At 40.7% G+C, this 20660-nt stretch overlaps 1 protein-coding gene across 1 annotated transcript; it reads left to right on the top strand.

The window, feature by feature from the left end:
- The first annotated feature begins 37 nt into the window (after positions 1–37).
- eIF5B (eukaryotic translation initiation factor 5B) lies at positions 38–18715 on the top strand. Its single transcript, XM_034331173.2, has 16 exons — positions 38–281; positions 1053–1384; positions 1464–1662; positions 1779–2111; positions 2169–2369; positions 2439–2881; positions 2958–3175; positions 3255–3457; positions 3530–3795; positions 3866–3947; positions 4025–4206; positions 9017–9093; positions 9366–9573; positions 9681–9776; positions 16540–16701; positions 18399–18715. The coding sequence occupies exons 1-16, from the start codon at positions 248–250 to the stop codon at positions 18504–18506; spliced, it is 3144 nt and encodes a 1047-aa protein (XP_034187064.2). The 5' UTR covers positions 38–247; the 3' UTR covers positions 18507–18715.
- Positions 18716–20660: the final 1945 nt, after the last annotated feature.

Below are 20660 nucleotides of genomic sequence, written 5' to 3'. Positions count from 1 at the left end.
AATTTTCATGCGGTGTGTATCTTAAACAATTGCAATAATACATGGTTTAGTAATGCACATAGTCGTGCAGGCCGGGTTAAAGGTGCAGGTAGAGGTTTGGGTGATCTCATGAGTTATTTGTAATCATTTCAAGTTCTCCTGTAGGTATTTGAATGTGCAATTGAGTCTTTTTGTAAAGACAATTTTATAAGTAAAGCTCTAAAAAAATTGTGGACGTGTACAGAGAAAATCTTAAAAGTAGATCAAGATGCAGGAATCTCAGCCGAAGAAAGGCAAGAAAGGTAAGAAAATAGCGGTGTATTTTCCATAAATGTGTCATCAAATAAGAACAAAATGATAACCTTTCAAATCTGTGTATTAGTCTAGGTTTTTATTGAAGTTTTGGAGTTTCCTACCCGTTTAAGAAATGTCGTCTGCTTTAACTTAACCTCAACTTAACCGCTTTACGTTACATACGGAAAGGATAATAATGTACTTTTGGTAGTTTTACAATGTCTATGCTTTGATAGTTTAAACTTTAGTTTGTCTGCGTTATTTTAAAGCTATCAAAAGTTAAAAAATGTTCAATAATATTTTTAAATTCTCGTAATACTTCAGTTTTACAACTCATATTTCATAACTTCAGCATGGTATTAGATAACGTGATCTTTTCTCGAATATAAATATTTAATAAATAATTTAATTCATCCTTCGAATATTCTATCAATTAAATGTTTTATAAATAAAAACTTGTAGAAGGTGAAAGTTAAGTTATAGTGTAGAAGGTGAAAGTTACAAATACCATCAATAATGTAGGGTAATTTCCTGATTTGTTTAAGTGATTTGTATATAATTTATTAGCACTGAAATATAATTTAAATAAAATAGTTTGTAATATTATTGTAAGTTTTTTAATTCTTATATATATATATATATATGCAATAATATAGGAATAGTTTATATATATTTCAATAATTTAATGAGTTTGTAATAATATTAATGCTGTATAAATTTACTATAAAATAAAGATATTGGATATTTAATCTGATGTGTAATTAATTGTCTATAATTAGCCAGAAGAAAGCGCAATGATAGTGATGAAGATATTGAAAAGGTCTTGGCTGAATTGGAATTGGAATACACTGGACAAAAGAAGGAAGAGGAAACTGTTGCACCAGTTGAACAAAAACCTGAGGATGAGGAGAAAAAGAAAAAAGGAAAAAAGGATAAGAAGAAGGATAAGGGGGACATTTTTGAAATTAAACAAGAATTGAAGAGTGGTATACTTCTTGAAGATGAAGATATTGATGATGAGATGGAAATGAGTACTGTAAAAACTGCAGCACAGAAGAAAAAAGAAAAGAAAGAAAGAGAAAAACAGAAGAAGCTTGCCCAAAAGAAAGTAGTATGTAACTGAACACTTTTTTTCCTTTTGCGTTTAATATAAATATTACAATTTAATATGCTTAATTTAATTGTAACAGGAAGTTACTAAGAAGACCGAAAATGAAGAAGAAAAGAATGAAGTTGCACCTGAAAAGCAAACTAAGAAAGAACCATCAGCAAAAGTGCCAGAAGCAAAGGAAGCAGTAGATGCTGCTGTATCTGTTGAGGGTGAAGAGGGGAAAAAGAAGAAAAAGAAGGCAGTGAAAGATGAGATAAAAGAGAAGGAAAAAGATAAAGGTAGCAAACAGCTTTATCATTCTTTTTTCCAATATATTAAATTAATACGATTTGTAATTATTAGGATATAACATTAATTTATCTCTACATTTAGTATAATTAGATATGTGCAATAGGCAAAGGTCCTGGGAAGAAAACTATTGCTGCAATGCAAGAGGCCTTAAAGAAATTAAAGGAAGAAGAGGAAAGATTAAAAAAGGAGGAAGAGGAAAGAATAAAACAAGAGGAACTGAGAGAACAAGCTCGTTTGGAACAAGTTAGGCTTGAACAGGAGCGTAAGGAAAAGAAAAAATTGAAAGAAAAACAACGAAAGGAACGATTAAAAGCAGAAGGAAAGCTTTTAACAACCAAACAGAAACAAGATAGGGCGAGAGCGCAAGCTATGATTAATGCGCTTAAGGCTCAAGGTTTAGAATTACCGGATGTAGGAGAAAAGAAACCTAGAGCAGGTAAGTAAATCTGGTTTATGGAAACATATTCCGATACGTAACAGCGTATTGTTTTAGGGACTCGTATAAGACCAAATAAGATGAAACAACAGGTGAGCATCGACGAGAAAGATGATGAGAAAACGGAAGAAGGCATAACAGATACGGACAGAGTCGAGGTAGAAATTGTAGATCAACAATCCAAAGAATCCGAAGAAAAGAAAGACGATGTTAAAGATTCATGGGACGCGGAAAGTAGCGACGATGAGCAAGAAGAAGGTATTAAAGTGCATAAAGTATAAAATATTTATTTAAAAAAACGTTTTTTAATATACGATAATTTAACAGATAAATCGGACGAGGCACCAAAAACTCCTAATAAGATTAAAGGAACTATTCTTCCACTTGGTAAAGCAAAACAAGCACAAACCAGAAAAGAATCCTCCGAAAGTGAATCGGAGAGTGAAACCGGTAGCGAATCGGAATCAGATGAAAGTGAAGACGATAGTGGAGTAGAAGACAAAGTATCGGACGCGGCAAAGAAGAAGGAAAGAATTAGGGAACGAATACAGCTTCGAAGGATAGAAGCGGAAAAGAAAAAATCGTTAGATAATCTCAGAGCCTCGGTGGTATGCGTTTTAGGTCACGTCGATACCGGAAAAACAAAGATTCTTGACAAATTAAGAAGAACGAATGTACAGGACGGTGAAGCGGGCGGTATTACTCAACAAATTGGTGCAACAAACGTACCGATCGATGCCATTCGAGAATCAACGAAACATGTCAAAGGGGTAAGTTATGTTTATACTTATAATTGTTCTCCGTTTAAAAACATTTAATAACGTTTAACGATATATGTTTTTTTAGTACGCTGACAAGAAATTTAAAATACCTGGACTGTTGATTATAGATACTCCTGGGCACGAATCTTTCAGTAACTTAAGAAACCGAGGATCATCTCTTTGTGATATAGCGATATTAGTAGTAGACATTATGCATGGTTTAGAACCGCAAACCATCGAGAGTATTAATTTGCTAAAGCAGAAGAAATGTCCTTTCATCGTAGCTTTAAATAAAATCGATAGGTAAAATACTATAAATCATTATGTCTCGAGTGAAATATGTACATTGCGCTATTAATCATTAAGATATGAAATTTTTTAGATTATACGATTGGCAAACTATGAGTCGGAAGGATGTTCAAGATATCGTAAAGACTCAAGCTATAAATACGCAGCGAGAATTTGAGAAACGTTCGAAAGATGTGATTGTACAGTTTGCCGAACAAGGCCTGAATGCTGCGTTATTTTATGAAAATCCAGATCCTAAAACTTACGTTTCCCTTGTACCTACTAGTGCGATTACGGGTAAGTCGGTATATTATATTGATTTCGTTTTAATGTTTTAGAATATGAGAAAAAAGTATATTTTTCCTACAGGTGAGGGTATGGGTAATCTGTTGTCGTTGATAGTCGATGCTTGTCAGGGTCCACTAGCTAAGAGACTCATGTACAGCGAAGAGCTTCAAGCGACAGTTTTAGAAGTGAAAGCATTACCAGGTCTTGGAACTACAATAGATTGTATTCTAGTCAATGGAATGTTGAGAGAAGGTGACACGATGATAGTAGCTGGCACCGATGGTCCTATAGTGACTCAGATACGTTCTCTTCTTATGCCACAACCGTTGAAAGAATTGAGAGTTAAAGTAAGAAAAAATAATCGACATTATCGTCATAGAAATCTTCTACAATCTTCGATTCGCACATTTCTTTCAGAATGCCTATATTGAATATCGTGAAATCAGAGCTGCCCAAGGAGTGAAAATCGCTGCGAAAGATTTAGAGAAAGCAATTGCAGGTGGGCAATTTATTTCTTCATGTATATCAGCTGCACAACAAGATAGTAAATTACACAGTTTCGTGATTTCTGAATAGGATTGAATCTCCAAGTGGCTCAAAAACCGGACGAGGTGGAGGTATTGAAAGAAGAAATTGCGAAAGAATTATCCTCCGCCCTCAGGAATATTCGACTCGCAGAACGAGGGGTTTACGTGCAAGCATCAACTTTAGGTGCACTCGAAGCGTTGCTGGACTTCCTGAAAAGCAGCAAAATACCGGTAAGTCTTTTGTGTCTACTCCGTAACAATTATACAATATGTTTCATAGTGTATAGACAGTTTAATTGAATATCGTACTATTCGTTTCGCGTTATCCGTTTCGTCGATACCTTTCTTCGTAGATAGAGTTATAAAATAGCGAGTGAAACGTAACCAACAGAAAAGATAGACAGTGAAGCAGACGGAGAGGTAGTAAGAGTGAAAAAAGACTAGCAGTGAGAGGGACGAGAGAGAAAGGGAGTTAGTGAGCGTGTGTATGTGTGTGCGTGAGAGAGAAAGAGAGAACATCAGCAACGAACTACTTCCTTCTTAACAGTTTAGCAGGATACGACTCATTGGTCGCATACGGTGCTTGTAGTTGTGATCCATCGTGCTATCAGCCCTGTTGTGCATCCGTGAGCACGCCTTATACCCTTCTATATAAGGTGTCCCGTATGTTACTTGATTTTTCCTCACCGAAACAGAAAACTGACTGTCAATGCACATTCAGACAAGGTAGATGTATCTTTTGCAACGTAAATCGTTACGTAAAACTGATTCATAGAAGAGGTAGGTCAGTGTCTGGCGAAACCAATCACTGCCTAATTTGGGCGTAGTCAAATTTTCCAACGACTGATTGTCACATAGAGTCTAGAATAACGCATAATGTAATATTGTAATAAAAATATTTGCTCGACCGACGTGAACACGTGCGTTATCCAGTTGACGGATAGAGTATCCGTTCGGTCGGCATTGTTCGGTTCGTAGCTCTCTGGCAGCGGTGCATCGACGTTCGCACGATAAAGTATAAAAGAAAAGGAAAGAGAGTAAAAGAAGAGGATGAGTAGCTACTCGACGGTTCGGTTCGAGGTAACGTCCGAAACGGCCTTAAGCCTGTCCTTCCTCGGATTATGAATGGGCTACCCCTACTCGTATCGTACGATCACGTGGCTCGTGACGTCAGGTTTTATCGCTGGCATACGCGACACACGCACGCAGCGAGCCGCAAGTACGGCGGGTCCGTCACTCGACGGGCAATGCGGGTACCGGCGGGTACCGGCGGGTATGCTTTTACATATGGCACGCAGGAGGGAGTCGAAAGAGATAGAAGAAGACACGGGGGGAGGGTAGAAAGAATGACAAGGGGCACAACACACCGTTTGTCCCGCTCTTTCTTCCTTCGCTCTCTTCTCTTTTCTTTTCGACGAGAGTCGGGCTGGCGGGCTAAACTCACGCAGCATAGAGATTCTCCGAGAAGTCCCTCTCTTCTGCCAACACAGAGGAGACACACGGACGCGTGTGGGCTGGAAGAAGGAATACGTGATCAACATACAGGAAACTGCCCACACTCGGAGCAAAAGCACCGTGGGTGGACGGACGGATCGACGAACGGGCGGACGTACACGACTGGGAATCGTAACCCTGTGTCGGTCCGTAAAGGCAGCCGTGTTGCGCCACAGATGAGACACGAATATCGTGCACCGGCCGCTATCCCCTGATCGATTCGATTATCTTTCCACTCGCGGACATCGTTAATATCGATGCTTCGATTTCGTACGATCGAACGAATGCGCGATGTTTAAACGATTTCCTTCGATTCAATTTATTTCCTGTTCGATTTTCCTCGAATAAAATGACTCGTTTGTGATTTCTTCACGATTATTACTCGTATCGAAAAAAAATTTTCAGATTTTTATGCAGCTCTCCAGAAAATAGAAACATATTGACATTCGTTCATAGTAAACAACGAATAATTGTCGTTATCGCGTAAATATCGCGAACGCGAACGTTTAGTATTTACGAAGCGAGTTGCTTCGCTTCAGCTTCGAGCGCATACGTACGCATATCCGCTCGATTATGACGGTGTTGGCAAATTGAAGATTCTTGCCGAGCGTCTTCCTGTCCTCGTCCTGTTTAGACGAGCAGGATCGGAATAAATAGTTTAACCGGGACACGCGCTATTCTTCTTGGAACGAGCCCTGGCCACGCGGCTCGATTAATAATTAACCCGCCTCCTTTTCTCATACTCGTCACGTACAAATTAACGTTTTAAGTCCTCGAACGTCTAGAATCTTTGAGGAAAAACAAACGATCGGAAAAGCCGCTCTGTTAAATCAAAGTAAATCATCTGAAATTACGAGCGTTTAATGGTTTTTTTTGGGGGAGGGGGGAAGATTTTGTCGTAACATGTCGGCTCCGTTGTATCGTGAATCGTGACGAGCGGAGGTGCAGTTCGCGCTCCTCTTCTGCAGCAGCAGGAAAAGATGGCTCGTTTCCTCGCATTGTTTTTAACCGCGGCATAGAAGCAGCTATACCGGGACATGGGAGCGGATATGCGGAGCGCGGACACGCGAGTGCACGCTCTGTCGGTTGTGTGCCGGCATCCTACGATATACATATACAGGCTGTCTCAAAGATGATGCGCATCAGCAAAACTATCCAACGAGTTATTCGTGGTAAAAGAAACAGAAAAATCCTTTACCATTTTCCTCTCGGTGATTTCGTTTGCAAGATAGAAACGATTTCAAAGCGGTGGTTCCATTTTCCGGACCGCCACATTTGAATCTTTGGCGAACGAACAGGCATCTTCTGTTAAACGTCATGTACACGTACACGTTTTGACGAGGAGAGAAGCCGGTCGAAGGATTAGTGGTTGAATAAAAAGAAAAAAAAAAAAGAAATAAACGACGTTGACCGACAATCGCGAAATCTTGACGGAAACTGATTAACGATAGCATTTTGTTCCTCCCTGTCAACGTGTTGGTACAGTGCTGTTCCATTTTTGATTCTGTCCCTCGTAATCGTGAAGAGATATAAATAATGTTTGACACGGTGCGTCGTCGGTCTGTAATTCGTTGAACTTTACCGTCTTAATGGAGTAATTTGGTCGGAATTTAAAATTGTAATCAACCGACGAACCGGATATCGAACCCCTTCGATGTAATTAGAAACCAATTATGATAATGTCGAGAAAGTTCTCGCGGTTGAGGGTACATTGAATTCGCACACAACAGGTACGGTGTGCAAGGGAATTTCAATTAGCGAGCAACCGTTCTCCCGGTTTCTTACATTTTGTTTCACGCGGATAGATGATTATCGAATTTCGTTTCTCTACTACCTAACACGGTACGCGGTGTAATTATACGAAAGTGGAAAAATTCTTTGATGCTATTTATATTATACGAATCGCAAACACCGTGTCGAACCAGTAATTATTCGCGCTCGCGAATCTCTAGCGGAATCAATCCGCTTTATTGCCAGCCACGGGCAAACAGTATAGTACACGATTAAAGTTCTATGCGAATTATTTTTCATTTTCTTATAAATCGTGTCGTTTTAAAGCGTGTGATCTAAAGCAGAAATTAAGTTAAATTCTAAAGAAATTTGAAATGATTTGAAAAGCGGAAATCACTTTTTAACAGAGGCGTAAGCTTAATAAATTAGAGTTTCCTTGTTCGGGAAACGTTCCGCAGTTACGACGAGAGGCTGAAGAGGATCCGTGCCCTGCCGGCCGGTTTTTAATGCCGGAAGCGTCCCTCTTTCTCCTTCAGACCCCTCTGTTTCTCTCTTCCTCTCGACTTCCTCCCGTTTTGTACCAGCATTTCTTTCGCTGGCAACATCTGTCGTCCGTCTTTTCTCCGTGAACACTGTGTCTCTTTCCCTCCACTTTCTCCTCTACCTTCCTTCTTTTATCCCGTTCCCTTTTTCTTCTTCTTCTTTTCTATTTCCCCGTTTTCCTTCCTTTTTTCAGCATCTGTTCCATTCGAACGTGTCTATTTTGGCAAATCATTTTCATACACTTTTTCCATATTTATTTCAGAAAAATTTCACTACGTTTGCTTAATTTTGGCGTATTTTTAGATCGGCTTCGTCCTCTAAAACACGTTGATATTTGACGCGTCATTAATTGCATTCCCCACCTTTCATCTCTCATTCTCATTGACCACCTCCCACGCTACACCTTTTTCATTTCTCTCTCTCTTTTTCATTCATTCTCCCACTCGTCTCTCGGTCCTTTTACCTTATTCCAACGGATGGTATTACAATTCACTGCTCATCAATGAAACATGACTAGCTGTCGGTGTTTCGGTGAGTAGGCTCATTTATCGAGCCGGTAGTGCCTTCTAATTGGCTCTCGTTTTTTCTCTCCTTTTCCCTCTTTATTCATCGCCGACAGTTCATTCATTACGTAAAGGTCATGGATTTCACCAGGTTTGCTCTGTTACCCGTCAAGCATAAAGGATCATTCATAACGATATCTCTTTCTAACGCGTTAACTCCAATTAGGGAATCAAGGAATTTAATTGAAAATTCAAGGTACTTATCACGATTCGAGTCTACGATGCCGGCTTCTTTGTAAGTGCATAATGTTTATTTCTATGTGTCGCGTCTGGTACCAGCCGAATCCGGACAGCATGCGTCACTAGTTATTTTTGAGTCCAAACAGAATACACGCTCAGCCTTCCACTGTATTTATGGTGCAGTGACAGTGGTTTATGTTTTACTCGAATATTTTTTATGTCCCTTCCAAGTACGGAACAACGTTGCGAATCGAGAGGTATTCGTCGTGGACTACGTACAGATTGTTTCATAAAAATTGTTTATCGTGCAGATTCCTCTTGGCGTGCAATCATTTTGACCCGTCCTGTATATTCATCGTCGGAAATCGCCTATTAACGACAAAATGCGTACGTGCACGGCTACCAATCTGGCTGCTGAATTAGTGTGTCGAGTTCACAATAGGATAGTGGTTTTCTTCGAGAGTACCGAGCAAATGATTTATCAAGATTTAACGACGAGTTTCTAATTATTCTTTCTTTCTTTCTTGCAGTACGCTGGAATTCGTATCGGTCCTGTTGTCAAAAAGGACGTTATGAAAGCTTCTATCATGTTGGAACACGACAGTCAGTAAGTATATTCCCGTGCGCGACCGAAAATTCGTCTCGTATTTAAATAAATTGAATATAAAATTGCCACTATTTTATTGAATTTATATTTATTGATTTTTATGGTACAATTTATACCTTTCTAAAATGCAAAGTTAACTAATGAAAAGGTGCGATCCTCCGTTAACCTCCGCTTCCACAAAGTGGCCCCCGAGCCAAAACAATCGCCCACCCCTGGCCTAAAGCAATTGCTTAATGGTCGAATAGTATATTTAATAAAAATCTTTTAAACAGATACGCTACGATCCTAGCATTTGATGTGAAGATCGAAAGAGACGCACAAGAATTAGCCGATTCGCTCGGAGTGAAGATCTTCCAGGCAGACATCATTTACCACCTCTTCGACAAGTTTACCGCTTATAGAGAGGAGCTGAAGCAACGTAAACGGAACGAAAACAAGCATATCGCCGTGTTTCCCTGTAAACTTCGTATATTACCACAGGTACGTATCATCGGAACGGAAGTGGAATCGACATTGCCAAAGCAAATATGAATATGTGTACTATCAAATTCGAAGTAACTAAGAAAGTGGATGTATTTTTGTCTTAGCACATCTACAATTCTCGAGATCCAATCGTCATGGGTGTAATGGTCGAGGCTGGAATCGTCAAAGAAGGAACACCAATTTGTGTGCCCAGTAAAGACGTGAGTACTCGTCCTTTTATTTCTAAATTTCCAATCGCGGGTATACGGTACACCCACGCGCATAACAGGCGATTGAGGGGAAGCGTAAGAGGACACTCCCATCACCGCCGACGCGAGCCGAACTCGCCCGAAGCCATGCGAATGATGGGAGGCTCCTCCCCTAAGCTTTCTCTTAACCAAGAGAAAAGCTATCGTTGCACGCGGGTGTACTCAGCAGGAATATAAATTGAAAAGAAGTTCTGTCGTCTAGCGTAATTGCATCGCGAAAAAAAAAGAAAACCAAATGTTGGATCGAGAATCAATTTACAGTCTCGTCACGGTATCAACGTGTCTCTTTTTCCCTTCTCATCTTTGAATACGATTACTAGCGAATTCGAGTCGAATCCTTAAGGGGCTCCGTTGGTTAACCGCGCGTAGGTGAACTCGTTCGAGAGAAATACGTCGATCCAGTTGGTAGATCGATTGCTCCGATCAAACAACCGTATGCATAAATCACTCTAAATTGTATACCGAGACTATAATTTGGATTACCTTTTCAAAATGATACATCTAATAGTTAATATCACCGTAATTACACAGGCAGGATCGAAGGGTAGAGAAATCGAAGAAAATGTTCGCGTAGCTATTCGAACCGTGCCGGTGGCAAGTGTTAATGCAACACTGTCGACGAGTCTTTGAACAGTCTGGATTTAATAGACGATAAAAGGCTGGAATGATTGACGTGTTCAGCTGGTAGCTTCGCGAATTCGAAGGGATCGTAGCCTCCGGCTGGCTGGTTGGTCGGGTCGACTCGATTGGTTTCCTTGTCTTTCTCGTAGGAGGGAAAAGCTGGTGGGTAGCCAGTTCCTTTAGCTGCCTCGCCTTACGCGGTAGCACGCGATACCGGTACAGGTTGCCTAGCCTCGATGTCTCGTGGGCGTCGCGATGCCATTAGCAGCCTGCAAATTCCCGGTAAACAAAAATTCCAGGTATATTCCCGTGAAACACCACCCACACGCTCACGCCACCAAATGATTTACTAGGCAAACCGAACGGGGAGGGTTTCGCCTCCGAATAGAGGAGAGCCAGAGCGAAACAGCCTCTTTGCGTAACATCGTTTCAGATTTTCACGCGTGGGAACAGCTTGATTTATACGAGCATAAGTGTTCTTCACCGTGATCGTTTTATGCTGTATTCAATAGAAACTCGACAGCATTCAATTAGTTTGTCAAACTCCAATCTTCTCTTCTATTTCTATCCTTCTTTTCATGTTTGCTATTTGGTAAAAAGATGAACGATTCATGAGATGTTATAAAAGAAAAACGAATTGGACGTGGTTAGATTTTGAACGCGGACAACTTTGGTATAAATTATTTGATTCAATAATATCGGGTCGTATGTGGGTGATAGTAACGCATAAAATTTGTATCGGCCGCGTTTCAAGCAATCCCCGTGGTGCACGGCTGCGTGTGCAACAAGCATTTCTCGCCCGCGCGTAGAAAGCAGCTCCGACCACGTTTTCTGGCCCACGCGTCGACACCAACGAAACTTATACGTATATATACATATATATGTATGTACTTATTTCTTTCGGCCCAACCCTGCTTCTTCGTTGCATTTTGGCCTTTCGTTAAATTCAACTGAAATTCCTCCGGTAGAAAGTGTCCGATGCTATTTTTATCATCGCCGTCGAACAACGATTCACACTTTTCATTTTTTTTTTTCTATAAATTTTAATGTTCGACTTCGGATTCTATTTCCATCCGGTTGGATGTTTTCAATTTATCGAAGAATCTTAAGTATGCTAAGAACACTTCTCGAACTTCACAGCTTGAGCTCTCTGTCTATAAATGAAATCTTCTTCGTTTCGAAAATATCTTGAAGTAGAACATAGATTCTTTTTCCGAACGGATTTGAACATTTTTACGCAACGCGATGAATGCATAAATACGCGGATGAATTGAATCGACGTGCATCTGTCGCGACAGTTCTTTTATTGAGAAACGATGATCCCGACCGGATGTCGGATATCACGAAAGCTAGTTGGCTCAGGTCAGTTCCGTGATGTATAGATCTAGTTTCGAATGGATGTGCATTCGCGAATCGTAAAGGCAGACGTTTTGAAGCTGGTGTAAAAGAAAGGGGACACTTTGTACGTGATTCAGCAAGCATCTCGCGAATCTTAGTTTTATGCGTTACAGCAAGTGAGAGGGATTCGCTGTACGATTTTTATCTTTTATTTTATCATTAGATCATCGATCGAATTAGTATCAAGAATTTTTGGTAAAATCGATGAGAGAAAGAGAGAAGGAAAAATCGATCGGTTTTCAAAGATAAAATCTGTGAATGCTAGCAGAAGGCATTTCCACGGGTTCTGTCGTTATCGGGCGTGCACGCGCGTTGCGCAACGGCCTCGATAGGCGCTTTAACGTCGAGCGGAAATCCGGCGGATTCTTTTAGCCTGCCGTTTTCTTGCCGTTCCGCCATTCCTTCTCTTCGTCTTGTCTCTATTCATCTTTTCCTAGCGATCGTTCAAAGCTACTCTTGCCAGGCGCTGAAAATTATTTTAAATATAAAATTATAATCTTTCAATCAATTTTCCTTATTGTTAGTTCATTAAGAAATCTATATGGAAAATATGGAAATATGCCACTCTAGTAGAATAATTAATCTTTGATTAAAAAAAAATAAATTTTTGATTAAAAATGTAAATGACTTCGTTTGAAATTAAAAAAAAAAAATAAAATAAAATATTCTACGTCTAAATTTCCATAAAAGGAAAGAAGCATACGTTAAGAGATTAATGAAACAATAACGGAGTGTAATGTGTTAATAACGAGAACGTCCGAAACATAATTAGCGGAACGGCGTTACGAATTTAAACGCAACTTCCGGTCGGCTCGGTTGGTTCGACGTTCGACGATAATTATATCAAGGAAACGCGAAGGAGATTTTTCGAACCGCCACGAATTATATTCCCGTGGCGAGTGACAGGAACTAGAAACTCCGTGGTGTGTGAGTCCCTTTCCGGCGGAAGGCCGCTCGTAACGTTCTTCCTCTTTCCTCTCCCCTCTCGCTTCTTCCTCTCGATCCTCTACTACATATACAGGGTGTACAAGCCAACAATAGCAACTTGTATCTCTTAAACATTTAAGAATAGATAAGAAAAATTTCATAGCACGAAATTCGAGTGAATGCATTTTGATGCATCGTTGCATCGGTACGCTAGAAACAGTACAGTTGCACTCCGGAATAGAGAATCACTGTCATTATTATTTAAAGTTAAACACCTCGTACGCTCTTCTGCTTTTTCTTCTGCATTTGTAAGTTTACTGGTTACGGGTTGAAAATTAACACGTCCGAGCGGATTGGCCGAGCAGGGGAAGCTAATTAACGAGCACGCGAACGGAACGCGAAACTTGTTACATTGTTTGAACGCTATCTAACAACCGTATATGGTATTTCAACCGACTGCTTTGATCGACGAGAATAGAGACATTAGCGATTAATCCTTGCGAGGTGTGGGGGGAGGTCGACCTTCGTTTTGCGGTGGCCAAACCCACCCTAGCTCCTATCTGGTTACACTAACGAAGGGTAGAAGGGTTAAATCCCCTGTTTTCGGACGGGTCAATGGTGATGAAAAATATAGCCTGGCAAGCATATTCGATTCTTTTGAATGGGACGTGGATATTCGTCGACGCGGCGATAATCGTCGGTATTCGTCGTTGGCAAAATTAATCGCGAGCCCGGGTAAAATGATCTACTCGACATTGGAAACTCGACATCCGGCCAACTACGTCTCTCTTTCTTTTTCTCCTCCCAGTCGGTTCTTTCGCCCTCTTTATTTCTCTTCCTCTTGCTTCTCACTTTCCCAAGCTGTTTCTCTTTTTTCCCCCTTACTTCTCTACGATAGCAACGTTAACCAGCTGCCTACTTAGAGAAACACGATAGAGAGAGAGAAAGAGAGAGGATATACCAACACCAACGCATCGACACCACTTACTCACCAACCACATCCCGTCTTTCGGCCTTCCGGCTTGCCTGTAACTTTCGTGGAAACGCCTCTGGCTTCCTTCCGGTCGTTTATCACTCGGTAGACGCTCTAAACGTAGATACGCCGTGTCCCACGTATCCTCGTTTTCACCCTCAACCCTCCTCTGTCTCGTCACCCTTTCCTGTCTCTTGTGTCTCTTGTGTCTCTCTACCTTCTATACTCTTCTCCTCTTTTTTTATTTTTTCACATTCCTCCTCAGACGGGGGCGGCATCTTCATCGTTTACACACGTCCTTCTTTAGAGTTTGACCTTTTCTCTAATATTAGCCGGTGTGCTTGTTTTTTTTTTTTTTTCACGCGAAAGAATATTCTCCACCAGATATTTAATTTGGATCCTTACAGTTTTACGACATAAAATTTATCTCCTCGTTATTCTCGATGCAAAATTCATCGAGGGGCCGAGTCTTCGTAACAGTATCGCACGGTTAATTATAATTAAAATTGTAGACAAGTACTTTCGAATAGTTCAGTAAGTGTACGTGTTTCTAGGCGAGCTGGTATTTCACGTAGGTTTGAAAATACTCGAGGCGCGTACACGCGAAAGATGGAGAAGCGAAATAGTGAGAAAAGGTCGCAGAAATCTGAATTTGCGCGTGGAGTCAAAGCAGCAAAGCCACACCGACGACGGTTCGCTGTTAGCCGTTCAGGCTCGTACAAACTATAAAGCTTTCTAAATCGGTGCGTCTAACGAAAATAGACTTCCGGTTCCCGTCTCACGCGTTCACTGCGTCGCGTCTGCCTCCGAGTAATGCCAACACCGACCCCTCTTTCTCTCTTTGCTCTGCTTTCCAATCCTCCTCCTTTCTTCCCTGTTCCATGGAAATCTGTCTGAATGAAGTACATTTTCAACGTAATTTCGTGCTATTTTAAATTAGAAATTTTCTTCAAACCTTACGGTGTTTCAGAGCAATTTCTAACATTTCCTCTGTAATTGACGCGAGTTCCATAATTCGTCGAGTAAGAGAGAGAGAGTGTAGTTCGTTTGAGAATCTGACGATTCTGAGTTATTACGGTGAGAAAGAGTGAAAGAGAGTGTGGCTGGTTGGCTTGACGCCGCTTTATACTAAACTTAGACTCATTCAGAATGCCCGCTTTGAAATTGGGTGTCGCGGGGAACACCGTGTCGTGGCACGTTTCTTGGCGACCGTAAACAAGAGAATCAGGCTGCGAGACGCCTACTACTACGTGTACCGACGGCGAAGGAATGAAAACAGAAATACAGACACACGCGATCCTTCCTTAACCTTCTTGGTATTTTATATTAAGAAACGTGAAATTGAATCGAAACAGAAAAGAAAAAATTGAATCACGAAAGCTTCGATAGCCCTTCCGAAGGAATCTAGCGTTACATTTGAACACTATAAAAGGAATTTGGCGAAAGCAAGGAAGGCATAGCCTCGAAGCAGAAGCACGGGTGTCGATCGATGGACAATGACCGACCATGTATTTCGAAACCCACGCCAAAAGAGCAATATGCCCACACACGAGTTGGTGGTCGGCTCGAAACGAACCACGAGCCTCTCTCGGTTCGTCCCCTCGAACGTTTTCTCGTCTCCCATATTATTCCTCTGCCTCTGTCCCTCGTTACTTTTATGGTGTTGAGATCGTCCGATTTTCGACACTCTTCCACCACGCGTTTCACACCATATACATCTAATTGCACGTGTACTTCTGAAAAGAGTAATGAAAATTTATAATTTCAAAATGATACAAAGCAATGTACAACAGGTATATTTCGTCGTGAAAATTCTGTTTCCGTCCATTTCCAGGCAGGTTGTTGAAACGCTTCTAAGAATTATTTCCAACCTTTCAAGCCAACCATTCTGCACCGTCTTGTTCTCTCTTTTCTTCTCATTATCTCGGTGCTGGTTGTGTATCGTGTAGCGATACGTGGATACCAGATACTCGGTACACCACTGATTAATACCGACGTTTGTCGCCCGATATATCCGGTGATTAACGTCACTCTTCCCGTCCGGAAAAGGACGCGCGACTAAAGTGGCGACTTAAAAATATATATTCGCTTCCCGTACTAATTAACACGGATTGCGGCATTCAAAATTATCGGGACAACCTGTAGAAACAAGAAAGCTCAGGCACGTTTAGAATCGTGTTATTGCTGTAACACACCTGCAGCTGCAAGAGCGTCATGTGGGCGACAAACCCGGACGCAACTTTGCTCGGAGACACGCGTAGATTGCCGCTTATCATTTCATAGAAATGAAAAATAGTTTGTGCAATTATGAATAATTAACCCTTTCGCTGTGCGCCAATATACAGGGTGTAAATCATCGTTAGAAGGAATTGGTCCGAATATTTTTAGTGCTTGGATAGTTCAAGACTTTCAGTAGTTGTTGAATTAATTAGACAACTTTCAACACAGAGTGTATATGAAATATCCACGACTAGCTACGAGTATTCTTTTCTTTTTTTTACCACCCTGTAGACGTCGTCCTACAACATCCAGCAACCTACGTAGCCGCGTATCTGCCTACTCGATCCACCGATTCTCGCCGGCATTCACGTCGAAAAACGTTACCTACGTCCGAGTCGGCCCTGACGACGCGCAATGCTCAGGTACTCGGTTTTCTCTCGACTTCCGGTCGCAGAAGGAATGCATAGGCGGAGTTATACCCACGCGACGAGACACACCGCCGATCGTGGATAGAAAATAAAAAGAACGTTCAACGATTAAGATTGAATTAATACCTCGTCTATTTTGATTTTGCAGTTTATAGATCTGGGCATGGTCACGAGCATAGAGTACGATCACAAGACTGTGGAATCGGCGAGAAAGGGTCAGGAAGTTTGCGTGAAGATTGAACCGATACCCGGAGAGGCACCCAAGATGTACGGTCGTCACTTCGACGAGAAAGATTTCATCGTTAGCAAGGTAAGTTCCCGTAATCAGTATTGCAAAATATTACAAATAATGAAAGAGTAAGCGATTATATGAGAGAAGGTTTTAAAAGGCAGCTGCTTCGAAGGAATTCGATCGACAGGTGGTCTGGGTCGTTGATGAAATTCCGCTAGAGAATCGAGTATGCTTTTTCCTTCATCTTTTTTCTTACTTCTTTGCCCCACTCTCGGTTGTTCGCTGTGGTCGATTCGCATGGCTTTGCAATTTCATCAAAATCAGAAGCGAGACGGAAACGATCCTTATTAGTATGCGAGACTTTGGTCGAAAAAGGAAGATGCACATCCGGCAGCGATCAGGCGTCCAACGTCGACTTCCGGCCTTCGCAGAACTTCCATTCCATTCTTCCTCCTCCACCGCCACCACTTCCTCCTACTCCTTGCCTTCTTCTTCTTTTTCTATCTTTAATCATTATTTCCTCTCCTTTTTCACTTTTGCTACATCGATTGATTTAAAGCATATTTTTCGACGACGCTATCATCCATATTATTAAAAATATTAAATTATGAATAATTTTACATTGCATAAGTTTCCTTTAATACTTGATATTAAATAAAATCCACAAAAGTGTTGGAAAAAGATTTGAAGAAAAACTGAAGGTGATCGTTGTACAAGAATTCCATGTTCAACAACGTGTCAACTATTCTTCTTTCATCTTGCTCTATCTGCTTTTTTCCGGTTATGCACGCGTGCATTCGAGTATCCGTATACCGCGAGTACACAGGCTGTTCTAGCTCCGGTATCTTTGTGTGCTGCCAAGGCGAGCGGAAGTCGTCGTTACCGTTTGCTTCGTAGAATCGATTCCCCGGAATCACCTTGTTCCCACGATGATTTGTGGACCGATCATTTCGACCTCTCCCCTGCTTCCTTCTCTCAGCTTCTTCAATTTCTTGATATTGATGGAAAATTCTGATACACCCAAATTATCAAATTTCCAAATTAAATTAAAAAATCAGCTATTCGTATCGTTAATAATTAGAGTTTCAAATTAATTACACACACGTTCGAATGTTTAGTCAGCAGTGACCAACATAATAATATCAAAGTGTGAAAAACGACAAAAGCGAGAGAAAGAGATAAAGAGGTGACTACGAAAACATAGGACACTTATGAAAGAAAGAAAAGATAGAAGAAGAGGGGAAGGAGAGGTGCGTGCGCATCGTGCGTGCGTAGAGTGCGTACGCGAGTGAGAAAGAGTGCGAAAGAAAGAGTACGAGTATGAATGGTAGAGAGTATAGAAGCGAGACAAGGTTGTACGATGGATAGAGAGGTATGCGGGAGGTGGGGGGGAGTAACAGGGGCGTGGCGGGAGGCAGGCGTCCTCAATAGCCGCGTAAAACCACCATTGTGACCGATCCATGAATGAAACGGGACTTCCGGCCGGGAGTGGGGGGCGGAAACAGTTGTAAAGCGTTACGTTAGTGAATGGACCGTGTGCGCGAGCATGCTCCCGTCCTCGCGAAAACCGATTCAAGGAAATTATTCGTAGACTAAGCTGACAACGATTAATACGGTTTTACTAGATACGTGCTTTTTGGCGCGTTCACAATTTTCTTCGCTTTCAATCGCGAACTCTTTTGCCTTTATAAACGCTCGTTTCACATTTCAGATTTAAAGGAAAGTCGGTTGCCACGTCATCCGTATGTGGATTTAAATTAAATTTTTTGTTACAGATAAGCAGACAGAGTATAGACGCGTGCAAAGAGTACTTTAGAGACGATTTGGTGAAAACAGACTGGCAGTTGATGGTGGAATTGAAGAAACTGTTCCAGATACTCTAGGAGTTGCTAGACACGATGGAAGTATTGAGAGTAAATCGGCGGCTCGAGTGTCTGGCGATCGAGGCGAGACCTGCGATCAGTAAACTCACCAACCTCATCGAATCTGATCGTTGTCGATCGTTCAATCAATTTGTAATATATGCCCAACTTTTTGATCTTTCAGTCGTTGTCATTGATATCCGCTAAAAGAAAAAAGAAAAAAAGAAAAAGTCGTCGCACGCCTTGCTTCGATCCCTGTGATCCTTTTCAACGCGATATCCTTGTACGAGCGGTGGTTTTCCTCGAAAGAAAAACAAATTATTTTTCAACCGTGTTTAACCGTTTCGCTATAAAGTTTCTCGCTTGTGCAATGGAAACATTTAAAATGATACACGCACGATTGATAAAATTATTTTACTTACGTTCTTACCATTTATCGGGAGAAAATAGCCGTAGCGAAATGGTTAAGCGATAACAAAACGAGACTGAGAATTCTTTTTGTCAAACCTTTTGCACAATTTAAATTCTTTTGAATTGGAATCTCCTCTTGTGGTGCAAACAGTTTAATTCGTGGGTTTAATTGAACTCGATAACGCGTAATAAATTGAAGGATAGAGGAATCTAGTGCAATTGTTGTTCCAACGTTGATCAACGTTAAAATTTATTTTTAATAGAACCCGTGTGATAGCTTCAGCTCCTCCCCTAAAAGATAAGTGGCTCGTTTTGAAATAACATCTAAACTACAACTCGGTTCCTTTTACCTTAGATACCCATTTCTATGTTTCATTTAACGATTTTCATAGATTCCCATAAAAACGTCAGAAAATCGCATACGATATAGAATATTTTAGCATTTGTATTTTTTATGAAAAATGAATAATGGTTTGGTATGGTTAATTCGAACGGCACTTATTTTGAAATGCCCTATATAACTGAAGATTCCCATAAAGGCAAACGATTCACAAGAGCTTCGCTGTACTTAACCATCGAGTTTATGCCTGACACCTTAACGAGCACGTAAAACAGGAGAAACTGAATATCGAATAGCTGAATCGTTTGATGTGTACAGTCAAATACCGTTAGCCGTGTCTTAGAAAGATGGAATTGCGACCGGCGAAATATATATCGCGATAAACAGTTCGATAGTGCGTAAGTGTTCCACGAATCCAAGTACATATTTTCGAAAACGGAAAAGGAGATTAATGAAAAAAAAAGGGATAAGATCTTTTGCGTATATTTTTTAATCCGCTGTACTCTCATATATCTTATCTCTAACACCGATGTTTGTATTGTTTTAAAAAAAGAAAATCCATTTCAAACTTGAACGCAAAAGGTCTTATGAAAGAAGATAAAAAATAAAATATATCCGCTCTGGTTTATCTCCATAGAAACGTCGCAGTGTCTCGGGCTGAATATCCAGAAATTAGCATAACAGAGAAGGAAAAAGAGGGGCCTTGCGAATTAATTTTATTACGACCAATGATCCACAACTCAATAGCTACATTGGATACGCTGAGCGAAAGGAAGTGCTCAGCGTTTCCTAGTTTCCGGCCACTCTTCGATCCCTGAACGAACCGTCGAGACGAGTCAACGAGTTTCGTCCCGTACCTCCTGTACAGGGTGTTCAAACAGTAATAGTCATTAGTTTTGCGAAAAGTAAAATCAATCGTTAAATTAACACTTTACTATAATCGCAAACTTAATCATTGGTCGTTGAATGACCCAACATCCACCGTCCAAGAGTTGAAAATAAAATTAAAAAATTAATTTTAACCTTCAGTTTTTTGCAAATTTCTGTGGAGGAGGAAAAATATTTTTAACACCCTGTACATAGAGATGGTTAGACGAACAAGAGGCGGTAGCTGTTTAAACGACAAAAGGGACTTCCGTCTTCTCTCTTTCTCTTCTTCCGGCTAATTTCACGCGAAGATAATTCTTTTTTTCTACGTTTTTGGTTTCAGGCAAACATGTTTAGAATATCATTCTAAAGACAGCGAATGCATCGAGGAAAGAAAGATAAAAGAAAGTTTTAGATTGAAAAATGAAGCCATCGTAATCTGACTAATTACAATTACAGCACCATATCGCATGGTGTAACAGAAGAAAATATAAAACAACGATAATTACGAAGCAGGGATTTAATCGTTATTAGTTATAAAAGCAAAGAGTGAAGGC

Source organism: Osmia lignaria, chromosome 14 (genome assembly GCF_051020975.1).
Source record: "Osmia lignaria lignaria isolate PbOS001 chromosome 14, iyOsmLign1, whole genome shotgun sequence".
NCBI classification, from domain to species: domain Eukaryota; kingdom Metazoa; phylum Arthropoda; class Insecta; order Hymenoptera; family Megachilidae; genus Osmia; species Osmia lignaria.
Note: the sequence above shows the minus strand (reverse complement) of the source record. Positions and strands in the feature narration are given on the sequence as shown.